The sequence below is a fragment of the Sus scrofa genome, chromosome 14 (assembly GCF_000003025.6).
Source record: "Sus scrofa isolate TJ Tabasco breed Duroc chromosome 14, Sscrofa11.1, whole genome shotgun sequence".
NCBI classification, from domain to species: Eukaryota; Metazoa; Chordata; class Mammalia; order Artiodactyla; family Suidae; genus Sus; species Sus scrofa.
The window spans coordinates 124,015,488-124,029,214 of NC_010456.5; the positions used below are offsets into that span (position 1 = coordinate 124,015,488).

Consider the following 13,727-nt stretch of genomic DNA (forward strand, 5'->3'; position numbering starts at 1 on the left):
GGCTTAGCTCCATTTTCACAGAACAGAGCAGAGAGCTTAGAGGCAGTGGTTGACAGGTACAGCCACAATTCCTCCTTTCAGGGAATTCTTTCCCCCTACCCTTTGCAGAAGTCTGCTGGTGCCTCAGCCAGAGTCTGGGGTTGGACCTGTGAGTCCTAAGAGGGGCATTTCTGTTATTCAAGAGATTATTCTTCAGTGGAGTTCTTTAGAAAGTCACAGCCTGGCCTGAGCTGTCCTGTGAACAGCTGGAGAAGCAATCACTGGTGGCACCCCTTGGGGATGAGGTGCCCAACAGAGTGAGGGTGAGATTAGGGAGCTCAGCAGGGTTAGCAGGAACAGCCTGTGACCAGCAGAGAAGGCTGGAGGCAAGGACCAGAGGGACCAGCCCAGGAGCATCCCTGAATCCAGCCCTTGGAAATCATCTGAACAATGGAGATGGGGATTTTTCTGGAGTGAAGAGGAAGACACAAGCTCTAAAGTTTGGAAAGGAGGCATAAAACAATGACATGGACCGAGGCTGGAGAAACACAGGAAATACAATTAGAATAGAATATCATTTGGATCTAAAGGGTTAGTACAATTATTATAGAGGGAAAAGTTCAAAATTGTTTCTTCCCTTTCATGTATCTATGATTTTAGTTGTTGGTACTGTGATAATTCAGCCTCGGAGCAATAAGAGAACTACACTACAGAACTGAAAAAAGAAAGTTTTCTTTATGACGCAGCATGATAATGTGAGAAAAAAGAATGTATACATGTATGTGTGACTGGGTCACCTTGCTGTACAGTAGAAAATTGACAGAACACTGTAAACCAGCTATAATGGAAAAAAATAAAAATCATTAAAGTAAAAAATAAAAAAAGAAAGTTTTCCTTAAAATCATCTTCCTATCTGAGCCAGCAACGAATTCCTGTGTGTGACACATGTAAACAAAATTGCTTCATATAATCTATGGTAGACCTTTCTTGTGGATGGAAAATACATTATTTTTCTAGGCAACCTGATCCTGGTTCTGCCACTAGCATGCCTGTAGTGTGGACAACCTCTCTGAGCCTCAGATTCTGTATCTATAATACCAGCAGAGGGATTAGTTGTGAAGGTGGCTCCCATATCTAACACCGTGTTTCATCTTATTTCACGAATAACCTGCAAAACTTGAATTCATAAATGCGATAAATCATAGGGTAACCTATTTGCCCTACTAATAGGCTTTTTATTCCATTTCTCAAATGATTCACCACTGAATTCCTTCAAAAAGAAAATTAACTCTGTGTCTACCATGACTTGGCTCGCCTTGACATTTCAGAAACATGGCTGTTAAAGAAAAGAGTAGCGCAGCCTGTCTTAGTCTGTTCTGGCTGCTATAACAAAAGACAGAAACTGAATAGCTTATAAACACCAGAAACGTATTCTTCACAGTTCTGGAGGCCAGAAGGCTAAGATCAGGGTGCCAGCATGGTTGGGTTCTAGTCAGAGCCCACGTTGGGGTAGCCGACTGCAATTTCTATGTCCTCACATGATAGAAAAGGCCAGGATGCTCAGCCTGGCCTCTTTTATCAAGGCACTAATCCCACTCACCAGGGCTCCACCTTCCTGATTTAAGCACCTCCCAAAGGCCCCCACCTCCTAATGCCATCATTTTGGAGATTTAGTTTCAACATAGGAATTTGGCAGGGAGGTAGGTGGCCCAAACAACCTATAGCACATCCATAGTGGAAATAGTGTAACTGCCTGTTTGAAATATTCAGGAATTCAGGATTCTGGCAGAAGGTAATAAATTATAATCACTCCCTTACACTTGCCTGCGGCCAGTCTTCCTTAAATCAAGGAAGCGTCCTTACCTGGTAAGATATTATGGACGATATTGAAGTCTCAGGCCCAGGGGACAGCAAACAAAAAGACGAGATGCGTTCTTGCCTAATGATGCACGACGAAGAAGGTTCGTTCCTTTCACTGAAGGCGTTGATAGTTCTTTCAAAGCAAACATCTCTGGTATGAATAAAACTGTCAGGTCTCCTTAGCTATTTACACTTCAGTGTAACTGCATGCATAAGCTGCTCCCCCGAGGAATCTTGGAGAGCAAGGCCTTGGAGGCCTCAGCTGGAGGTCCCAGGTTGAATAAAGACAAAAGTGGGAGCATGCATGGGTGTTGGGGGACCTGGGGATGCAAGGCTGGGGGTTAGGTGGCACGAGTGAAAGTACCATATTAGACTCTCTCCCGTTTTAGACTAACTCATGGCCAAGTACCCAGTGGCTGACACATGAGGGCGCTCAATAAATAGTCCATGAATGATTCTGGCGCTACGTCCCGGCCAGCAGGCTCTGTTAAGAGGTGTGGACGTGCTCTGCAGAAAACTGTTAGTTCCTGCCGCCCACGCGTGAGGAAGGCGCGTCAGCGAATGGAAGCAAGTTCTGAGCGGCAGGAGACCACGGCGGCTCCCTCGGCTGGCCCTAGGGAGACGGTAACTCAGGAAGATGCGGGCACCCAGTCCCCCGCATAGACGATCAGGGTCAGGATTTGGCTGAGGAGGAGCCGTTGGGCCTTTGGAACAGGTCCCAGGGCCGGTGCGGAGGCCGAAGTCGCGGTGTAGACCGGAGGCAGCGGGAGGGCAGGAAGGTGGACTCTGACCAGCGCCCCATTATCAAGCGCCGCGAAGTCGGCAGGGCGCACTCTTCAGTCCGCCCGACTGGGACGCTGCGTGCGCCGGGTCTGCGGAGCGCGCCCTTCAGGTCACTTGGAGCGCAGTGGACGCTGCAGAACTTTCTCCTGGAGATTGCGCGCGCAGCTCCGGGACCCCTGTGGATCTCTGCAAACTTTGCCCAGGACGCGTCCGGTGCGCGCGACCAGCTTTGCCTGCCGAGGGCGCCCTCCGCGACGACGCGCGCGACCGTGAGAGCGCGCCCTCCCCGACGGGGCGCGGCGGCGCGGTGGTCCCGCGCGCGGCCGACTCTGAGAAGCGCGGGGTCCCGAGTCGGAGGCGGGGCCCGCAGCCCCGCCCGCCGGGTCGGCGTCCTGCCCGGGGCGACTCCTCCCCTGGCCGCGTTGCGGCTTTACTTTCGCTTTCGTTGGAGCGGCCGCAGACCCTCGGGGCGGAGGGACTGAGACAGCACCAGTTCTGGACGCCGTGGGAACGGTAACTTCGGCCGCCGCGCTTCCGCCCTGCCCTCCTTTCGCCCGCGTTCTCCCTGGCCGTCCGGCTGCCCTCGCTCCTGCCACCCCGAGCGCCGTCGGTGGGATTCGATCCCCAGGGACTGGGCGGCCCCGACGGCTCCACTGAACTTGAGGGAGAGAGCTCTGCCCGCCCCCAACATCACTTGCTTGCTCAGCTTGTCCCTCCCTTCCCTCCTAGTCGCCGGGCTTGGGTCACCGGTGCTCTTCGGGATTTGGCAGAGAAGGGGGGATGGATTTGGAAGGGTGGGAAGGGCCTGGGCTGGCTAACAGTGAGAGCTCCCTTGTGGGGCAGCCGTGGGTTCAGTCCCCCCCTCCCCCCCACTCTGTTTCTCTGCTGTGAGGCCTTGGCCCTCTCTGTGCCCGTCTGTGTAATGGGGATAGTGGTGGGCCCGGGGTGGCGGCTGCTGCGAGGATGGAGTGAGGGGGTTGGGGCGCAGAGCAGTGCTGTCAGGGTGTGTAAGCTCCTGTCATCCCCTCATCACTGTGCCTGGTGCAGGGCGCTGGAAGATTCTTTGAGGAAGTGGAAGAAGGCAGGACTCTCAGGCTGCAGCTCTTCGCCGTTGTATTCACCTTTGGCTTTTGTGGGGCAGTAAAATTATTTGTGGGTGAGTCTAGTGAGTCATTCCCAAGCTTTCTCCCTTGAACTCCTGGGCTGGCTAAGGGCATGGCCCTAAGGTTTGTTTGCTTACAGACTGTTTCCTCCTTCAGGGTCCACAGCCAGACTTTCATCTAGGATAGCCAGCCACTGTCTAGGTTCATAATTCACTTCTGTCTTCTATTAGCTGTGTGGTTTAGGGCAGGTTACTTAATCCCTCTGAGGAAACCAAAGTTTCTTCAATACAGGATCAAGGCTCCAGCTTCCTAGCAGTCGTGTATCAGTTGTCAGTGGAGTACTTCAGTGCCCAGCAGAGCCCTCTCCTTCCCCAGATGCTGGAGGTGAGAGGTGGAGGTCCTGTGGGCTTCTTCTCTTGGAGCCTTTTAGGGTGATTGTCTTCACTGGGACACAAGTGAGGTACCAGTCGTGTTGTGTCATTTTCCAGGGGAAGCAGCTGCAAAGAAATTCAGACAATGGCTGGGAGGTGACCTGTACCAGTCACCTATGAAGCTGTGTGTGGAAATAATTGCTAGAGGAGTGTTCTGTTTCAGTTTCCACAAAAGGTGCTTAAAACATGAATGTGATTTCAAGGTACTGGTGAGGGTTGACAGTTGGCTGTTGCCTTAGTCTTGAGTTCTGCGGAGAGCGGTGATAACAGGGAATATTTATTGAAGGTTTAGACACCATGTTTAGCATTTTACATGCATCGTTTTGTTCATCCTCAGAGTCACATGTGACTTAGGCATCACCGTTTTCCCATTTTACAGATGAGGAGACTGAGGCTTAGAGAGATTGAGTAGTTTGTTCAATGTCTGTGGCTAATAGATGGAGGCACTGATCGAACCTTAGATCTTTGGTTCATCATGACTGGGCTCTCAAGCATCCTCAAGCATCCTCCTGGATCTCTTTGGTTCTGTTGTCTGTCCCATATCAACAATTTATTCAGGGCTGTGAAAGATTTAAAGTTTTTAAGTATATTTCAGTTTTCACATTGATAAAGAAATTTTCGTTGAGTGCCTACTGTGCACCTGGCACTTTTCTTTGACTGGAACTAAAAAAAAAGGATGTTTAGGAGAAGCTCTCAGCCTACAAAAAGACCCTAGTGGATAATAGTGAAAGTATCCATAATCACTGAGTGCTTACGGAGAGTGCCTGTAACAGCGCCAGCACTGCTAATGCTTTAAGTGTTTTATATGTCAATTTATTTAAAGAGAATATAGATGTGTTTAACAATTGAATAAGCAATTATCTGTTGAATAACTGCCTGCTCCTTGCAGTCTGAGTCTTACGAAGGGAACAGATAAAAGCAAATAATGCCAGGCAGGCCTTCTCCAGGCACAGCTGACCGAGATAGGCCTGGATTGTCTTGGGCTGTGGAGATGAGTGGAAATAAAAGGGCATCACAAAGTCTTGGCTTGACTGAAACGATGTGACCAAGATGAGGCACCCCACTCAGTCACCACTCTCATTCTGGGTGAACTCGATTTCACCCAGAAATGAAGCCCAGCCTCGTAGGAATAAGAAAGGCACTGCATGATTAGCCTTAGAGATTTAAGAGTAAAGTCCCACACTGTCATGCTGGGGACACACACCGTGGCAACTTCTTAGAAGGGACTCTAGCTGCAGCCTCCTCCCCAGCAGACAGTGTTCAGCATCAGCCCAGAAAGACAGGTTTCAGATAGAAAACCCATCTGATCTGGTGTCTGCAGAACCTCCTATCCCTGAGCTGTAGAAGAAATCAGCCTGTAGCTAAGGCCCAAGCCCCCTCTGAGTGGCTGGAAAGGATGAGGGGTTTATGCTGCACCCCTCATTGATGGAGCTTATCAGATATTTAATGAGGGTGCAGTTCCCTGTGCCTCCCTTGCACCCCCCCTTCTCTGCTTCCCCTCCTCGGATCTCAGGTCAGACATTTGCTCCCCTGAGAACCCTCCCTAATTCCTCTGGGGCTCAGTCGGGTCCCCTACTGTGGCCACAAGTTGTTGGTCCTTATGGTTCAACATTTGTGCCACCCATTTATCAAGGCCTATCTCCCAGTGAGGCAGGGCCGGGACTGTGGAGCCCCTGGTGCACAGGACTTCCAGGAAATATGTTTTAATAATGGTCACGTTGTTTTATTCTTCTAGATCCGAGATTCAGTTTTGAAAATTAGCCTTAGCAAAAGACCCAAGGCTTCAGTACCACATGTCCCAGTTAGTATCTTTTTCTGGTGGCTATTGTATTCTGTTAACTTGTTAATTTTGAAAATACCGCAGTGCTTTGCTAAAAATGCTCCACAGTGAAAAGTAACCAAGTCTCTATAAAGGAGGTGACATGAAAATGACTGAGTACTTTCTGTGCGTGCCTGGACTTATGCTCATCTCCTCTGGGGTTAGGGTTATCTCTGTTTTTGAGAAAAAGTTTGGGTCCTAATCTGAAACATCTTACTCCCTCCCACCTGGAATCAGATTGGCGGCCATGGCAGGGTGTTCATGACGTATTGAGGCATGGGATGGCCATTGGACCTCTCAGGGTCTTTGTAGCAATCCCACTCTCCCTTTCACTTCTCTCATTGCCCAACTCACCCCTATATAAGGGCCGAGGTGTCACGATAATGCCACTCAGGGCTCAAGGCCACAGGCTTGGTGCTTTGCTCTCTTGGATGGCTCCCCCCAGCTGGATTCCTTCTCCCCCCCTGCAGAAGTCCCTGCCTGTGCTCTGGGACATAGCATATTCTGTCAGATGCATGTCTTCTTGTTTCTTCTTGTTTTCCAACCACGTGGAAACTTTCCTGGGTGAGCCTGATAGGAACACATACCTGCACACACATGCGTGGCCAGCTCTGCAATCATTCCGAGGTTGAGACCAGCGGGAATTAGAGTCTGGAAGATCTGTGACTGAAGGGCAGTCCCTTTCCGGAAAAGGAAACAGGACTTGGTTTAGGAGAAACAACTGTAGCACAGGCCCTGCTTCTGACCAGCTGCTTCACTTTCCACTAGTTCTCTTTTCTTGGCCCGTTGTTTCTTCCAGCTTTCCGTTCAATTAATATTTATTTTGCAAATACTTCCTGTGTGCCAGGCGCCTCTGCCATGATGAACTTACATTGTTGTGTTTGAGGCAAGTAGAGTGCAAATAAACAAGACAATACAGGAGTTCCCATTGTGGCACAGCAGAAACAAATCTGACTAGGAACCATGAGGTTGCGGGTTCGATCCCTGGTCTGGCTCAGTGGGTTAAGGATCTGGAGTTGCCATGAGCTGTGGTGTAGGTTGAAAATGTGGCTCGGGTCTGACATTGCTGGGGCTGTGGCATAGGCTGGCAGGTGTAGCTCTGATTTGAACCCTAGCCTGGAAACCTCCATATGTCTCAGGTGCGGTCCTAAAAAGCCAAAAAAAAAAAAAAGGCAATACAAGGGCAGTAAAGGGAAAGGGGAGAGGGAGGGAGCTGTGAGGTCAGTGTAATCAGGGAGGACCTTCCTGCGGAGGTGCCACCAAACTGAGTTCTGAAGATGGATAACTAGCCAGCTGGGCAAAGGGGGCTGTCCAGCAAACGTTTGGGTGGTGACTTCCAGAAAGGGAGACCCAGAGGCCCCGAAGGAGCCTGAAAGGAGCATAGTAGGTCCAAGATGTTAGAAGGCTGCGAGGCCGAATGATGTGATGGTGAAGGGTGGGCTCTGATTGCTTGTTTCCGGCTTCAGATCCGAGTCTAGTTTACTTGTTACTTAGCCTAAGGTCAGGAACTAGCCCTGTCTAGCCTCAGCTTCCTCATCTGTCAGAAGGCAGTGATCAGAGAGCTGATCCAGCAGCATTTGGGGGTATATTAACTAAGGTCATGCTTATGAAACAAGGAGCACAGCAGATGATAAATGTCTCTATTCTTATTCTTGTTATTTTTACTTCTTAAAGTAAAGGGAGTAGTAGGTGAGTAGGGGATCCAATTGGCCAGTAGTTATCCTAAATCAGAGGTTGCACCTTTTTTGTAAAGGGCCAGGTAGTAAATATTTTAGGCTTTTCAGGCCACATATTCTCTGTCACAGTTACTCAACTCTGGCTGTGGTGGGAAGGCAGACACTGACAAGACATAAAGGAGTAGGTGTGGCTATTTTCCATGAAAGCTTTAGTTATAAAAAGGGCTGGTGGGCCCTAGCTTGTCATCAGCTCCAGTACTAGATGATGAAGAACCTTAAAATCCAAGGAGTTCAGTTGAAGATTTGAACTTTTAGGTGTTAGGGGGTCTCTTGCAGATTCTCGAGCAGAAAAATACTTTGATGGAAACCTATTTTGATAGAACCATGTAAAACAGTCTGAAACAGAGCTTTAAACCCCAAGTCACTGCTGTTTTTGAACCGGGTTTGAGTGATAACGGGCAGGGGATGAGCATCTTATAACCTGTTGGGATTTAGGGGGAGTTTCTTGTTACAGACCTTGGCAGACCTTCTACAGCTTGTCATACGTGGTGGATAGTTGACAAAATCATGAGTGCTGGGTTAGAAGCTCCCTGAGGGGCAGGGATCTTTCTTTGCCACTGTGTAGCCAGGCTCTGGAGTAAGGCCTAAAATAGAGCTGGCACGCAAGCCCTTGAATGCATTGTTGGTGCAGCAGCCCTGAAGCCCAGACAGGCAGGATGGCTCATCTCCAGGCTTAATTAAAAACTGTGTTACTGAGTGAGTGTCATTTTAAAATCTCATGCGGCCAGTTGATGCCACTGGGTACCAATTTTCTGGTTGTTTTTTCCCATCCAGATGGCAGACGATCAAGACTGTGTCGTCCAGCAGGGGGCTGGGGACTCAGAAAGCAGAGATACGGTTGATGCGAAGCCAGACCGGTCCTCTTTTGTCCAGTCACTCTTCAAGTAAGTTTCCTTCCCTGCTGAGTTAAAAGAGGGAGCCTGGGCCGCTTGAGCTTGCCAGGCCTCTGCCACCTCCATGCACCCATGAGGAAGGGATCCTTTAAGGCAGGAGGTCTGTGCTGTGCACGTGAGATTTGCACAGAATCCTGCCAGCCACATGTAACAACACTGGGGTCCCCTGTGCACTCCCATGTCTCTGGACAAGCCCAGGTATGGGGGAGCCAAACTCTTGGGCATCTCCTGCTTGGCGGTGGTATGGCTGGGTGGCAGCTACCCAGGAGTGCGGGGCGGTCCCCATCAGAGGTGATTTGCAGCCAGCCTCCTTCAAGGCAGAGCGTGGGCTGCTCTTGCCAGCTGGCACCAAGCTTGGCTGAAAAGTAGAACCGGGGGCCGCAGGATAGGAAGTTTGGTGTCCTCTGCTGATTCCTCCCTTCTCCTTTTTGGGAGTTCACTTTGTAAATGCTATACTTTATATTTCATAATAATAATAGCTTAATTTATTAAGTTTTTGTATGCAGAGTTGCATGTAGTCCTCACAAACCTAGGAGATGGTTCTACTGTTACTACTGTTACCATCGCATAACAGGTGAGTAAGCTAAGGCATTAAGAGGTTTAGGAGTTCCTGTCGTGGCTCAGTGGAAATGAATCTGACTAGTTTCCTGAGGACGCAGGTTCAATCCCTGGCCACGTTCAGTGAGTTAAGGATCTGACATTGCCATGAGCTGTGGTATATGTTGCAGACAGGACTCGAGTCTCGCCTGGCTGTGGCTGTGGTGTAGGCCAGCAGCAGTAGCTCTGATCAGTACCCCTAGCCTGGGAACCTCCATATGCCACAGATGTGGCCCTTACAAAGACCAAAAAAACAAAAAAACAAAAAGAGAGAGAGAGAGAGAGATTTAATAACCTGCCGTTCATTTTTTATTCTTAAAAAAATTTTTTTATTAAAGGATAGTTGATTTACAACATTGTACCAATTTCTGTTGCGCAGAAAGGTAACCCAGTCATACATATATATACACATTCCTTTTCTTATATTATCTTCTATCATGTCTGTCCCTAGAGACTGAATATAGTTCCTTGTGCTATATGGTAGAAGCCCATTGCTTATTCATTCTGAATGTAGTAGTTTGCATGTACTAACCCCAAACTCCCAGTCCATCCCACCACCCCCTCTTTGGCAGCCACAAGTCTGTTCTCTGTGTCTGGGAGTCTGTTTATGTTTTGTAGACATGTTCACTTGCACCATCTTTCAGATTCCACCCATGAGTGATATCACATGGTATTTATCTTTCTAATTTCACTTAGTTTGAGAATCTCTAGTTGCATCCACATTGCTGCAAATGGCATTATTTCATTCTGTTTTATAGCTGAGTGGTTTGATTTATATACCTCATCTTCTTGATCCATTTATCTGTCAGTGGACATTTAGGTTGTTTCCATGTCTTGGCTATTGTGAATAGTGCAACTATGAACATATGGCTGCATGTATATCTTTTTGAATTAGAGTTTTGCCTGAATATATGCCCAGGAGTGGGATTGATGGACCATATGGTAGTTCTATATTTAGCTTTCTGAGGTACCTCCATACTGTTTTCCATAGTGGTTGTACCAGTTTACATCCCACCAACAGTGTAGGAAGGTTTTCTTTTCTCCACAACCTCTCCAGCATTTGTTTTTTTTTTTGTTTGTTTTTTCTTTTGAGGTTTTTGAAAAATGTATTTTCTTTTTTTAAAAATTTTACTATAGTTGATTTACAATTCCAGCATTTGTTGTTTGTAGACTTACTAATGATAATAGCCTGCCTTTCTTTCTTTCTTTCTTTCTTTCTTTCTTTTTGTCTTTTAGAGCCACACACTCGGCATATGGAGGTTCCCAGGCTAGGGGTCGAGTCAGAGCTGTAGCTGCCAGTGTACACCACAGCCACAGCAACATGGGATCTGAGCTGCAGCTGCGACCTGCACCACAGCTCTCTGCATCATTGGATCAAACGTGCGTCTTCATGGATCCTAGTCTGATTTGTTTCTGCTGCACCACAGTGAGAACTACAAGCCTGCCTTTCTGATGGTAGTTAATATATGGTCAAGCTGAGATTAGATGGTACCAGTACCCCTCACTTAACTCTGCTGTGTTTTCCATTTAAAAGTAGGGCCGTGGGGACCGGGAGGAGCCCCGTACTTCCCCTTAACCTTGGTCACGGAGGGGCAGTGAGTGGGGCTTCCTGGCAAGAGGCAGAAGTGGTCTGTGATTCAGAAGCATCAGGCTTCTTGGTAGCTCCTCAGCCAAGCTCTACATAGGGGGGACAGTGAGGGGGATAAAGGCTGAGGTTAGAGAGTGCTCCCAAGCAGTGCTCAGGAGGGGAGGAGCTGATGGGGCACCCCAGCTCCCTGCAACACCCCAGAGAGAGCCTGGGGACAAGTCACCCCTAAGGAGACTCAGAAAAGTGGGAAGACCCCAGCACCCTGAGTCCAAATTCCATTGGCATTGGCTGCCATTTAGGGTCAAAGATATTTGATGAGATGACTGGAAAATATATCTCCATCTCCTGAAAACTTTTCAAAGCCATGAGGTCAAGTAGTTTAGCTAAACCACTCCCCAGGCCTTCAAAGGTTTTGCTCAAATTCCTCCAAAATAATGTAAAACGACTCTCCCCCCCCTTCCATTTTAAAGTGATGTAGAATTCTTGTCAAAATAGTTGCAAAGCAGGTAGTAATATTTCACTTTTCCCACTTCTCTGAGTATCCAGATTAAGCAGGTTGCCTCTAAGTGAAAGAGAAACAGGAGTCGTGTAAGAGTCATTTCATGTCTTAGTAATGCCTTTTGTTGTGCTTCCCAGAAATTATGAAAATGAAGGGTGTTTTATAAATAGCACCATTTAAAAATCATTCCCTTAAATGTATCTAATAGAGTCTAAACCCTTAGTAATTTTATCCCCAAAAATGTGAATAAGCTGTTCCCGTAACATCTAGAATTTTTGTTGTTTCTTTTCTCCCCCAAATTCTTTTTTTTATTGTTTCTCCCCCCAATATTTTATTCTGATACAATAGATTTAGTTGCCTGAAAGTCTTTTATTGTGGCATTAGTTCACTATTACCTTTTTCTCCTATTTTTCATTTTTTAGAGATAGAAGTGCTGGGGAATCATGAATAAATATATGAGATGGCAGGAGTTTTGTTATGATAATGTCACTTAATTCTTTCAGTTCCTTCCAAGTTCTGTGCCAAAAATGACAACTCAATGAGGTCCTTTTTCAGTGGTATTGGAAACAAAGAATTGGAAATTACCTGACTTACAAAAGGAATTGTTACTCAGCCCTTAGAGACATTTATTTTTTTCAGTTTCTGGGAAGTACAGCAAAAAAGACTTTATCAGAACTTCTCAAACAACTGTTAATTAAACCTGTTCCTTTTTTACTTAAAGGCAACTTGTTTAACCCAAAATATTCCAGTAGCAATCAGATAATTAAAACAGCATTAATAAGCATTCGTCAGCATCCTTTCTTCGTAAAATGCTTTTAAGCTATATGCCCTTTATTTATTTATTTATTTTAATGAGTCCTTTCTCCTCCTAAGCAATTTGTCTTTCTCTGTTCTCTGCCTCAGTTAGTGGCACTGTCATTCATAGTCACCCAAGCCAGAATCCTAGAAGTCACCCTTGATTCTTGTCTTTGCCTTGTCACTTGCCCTCCACCTCTGCTCCTCATCAAATGTATTAGAATCTAACAATTTTGCCCCTTCAACTCTTTCATTTTGTATTCTTCCGCTACTTCTTGATTAAAAAAAAAGTGCTGATTCAAGACCAAGGCCCTGGCTCTGAGGACATCCATGATGTTGGTGGCAAAGAGTCTCCTATGGTGGATTACGTCATTGTTCAGAGTATTTGCTGCCTCTGCCTATGGGACCTATAGGAGGAATATACGTTTCTGCTCCATGGATGTCCGGCTTGGCCATTGACTTGCACTGGCCCCTGGAATGTGAACAGTGTGGCATGTGCCAATTCTGAACAGTTTGAGCAGAGGCTGTAAGGGTTATCAGGTGGTTCCACTATTGCTCTTTTCCCCTGCTGTGACACCACCATGTCCCAAGTAGGGCCCGCTCCTTCAACCTAAATTATGAACGAAAACAGTGAAACAGGGCAGCAGCCAATACATAGTGTACACTCAGTATGAACGAGAAACACATCTTGTTTGTTGTTAGGATATTGGGATCATTTGTTGCTGCATCATAGCCTAGCCTGAACTAACTGATACAGCTCTTTTTAGGGTTAGCCCTAGAGTATTTGAAGCTCATGCATGGTGATATGGAGAGCAGTGAGTCCTAGTGATGAGAGGTGAGGCGCAGTGTTCCCCAACAAAGAAAGCTTGAAGTGCTGACAAGTGTCACAGATCGCTCACACGTGATGATTCTTTTTTCTGGTTAAAATTCTGTTTGGCAAAGTACAATTTTACCATTTTGAATATGTCAGTAACTATAGGAGTTTCCAGAAAAGGCTAACAAAATCAGGCTTAAAAATAAATCTGTTCGGTGTATACACCAATGGGGAGGCACGTGGCCAAACCAGAGCCAACTGAACCAAGAGATGGTTATTTAAAATATATTTTTGTTAAGATCTCGGAGCTGCTCATTCATTTATGAAAGATGTCTGCTGAGGAATCGAATTGACAAAGTCAATTCTCCTTGTCAAACCAGTCAGCCACACCAGACTTGCTTTCAGTCAGTGAAGGTCTAATACCAGTTTTTGGTTCAATAACTATGTTGTCAGGCCTCCCTGTGACAGCCGTCTTGTTTCTGAATTCTAATTCTCGGATGGACAGATGAAGGATGGATGGACGGACAGACAGATGGACAGATGGACTGGTGGTGGATGGATGGACAGGTGGACGATGGACAGTGGATGGTATGGATGAATGGGATGGATGGATGAGATAAATGGATGGGATGGATGGATGGATGAGATGGATGGATGGATGGATGGATGGGGTGGGAAAGAAGAAAGGAGAAAAGAAAGGGCACAAAGCCCAATGTGTTTACCTCCTTGAATAAGTGTTTGCTTTGCTTTCCCAGGACTCTAGCTCAAAAGCCGTAGCATCTCTGAGAGTAATTAGGGGTTGAAAGAGGCGAAGTCATTACACAAGAGCC

The 13,727-nt window shown here is 47.0% G+C and overlaps 2 protein-coding genes across 7 annotated transcripts in view; one reads left to right on the forward strand and one right to left on the reverse strand.

Moving 5' to 3' along the window:
- Positions 1-2,975, reverse strand: part of NRAP (nebulin related anchoring protein) — an 89,901-nt gene extending 86,926 nt beyond the window's left edge. Inside the window, exon 1 of the mRNA XM_021072195.1 lies at positions 1,843-2,975. The gene's annotated coding sequence lies outside the window, so the exon portion shown is untranslated. The remainder of the gene's footprint in view (positions 1-1,842) is intronic.
- CASP7 (caspase 7) overlaps positions 2,289-13,727 on the forward strand; it is a 32,594-nt gene continuing 21,155 nt past the window's right edge. Inside the window, exons 1-2 of one of the 6 annotated variants that reach the window (XM_021073322.1) lie at positions 2,289-3,135; positions 8,486-8,595. In XM_021073322.1, coding sequence (XP_020928981.1) covers positions 8,486-8,595 — 110 coding nt within the window. In that variant the 5' untranslated portion in view covers positions 2,289-3,135. Of the gene's footprint in view, positions 3,779-8,485; positions 8,596-13,727 lie in introns of all 6 variants that reach the window. The other 5 variants (XM_021073321.1, XM_021073320.1, XM_021073318.1 and 2 more) reach the window with 5 other exon arrangements.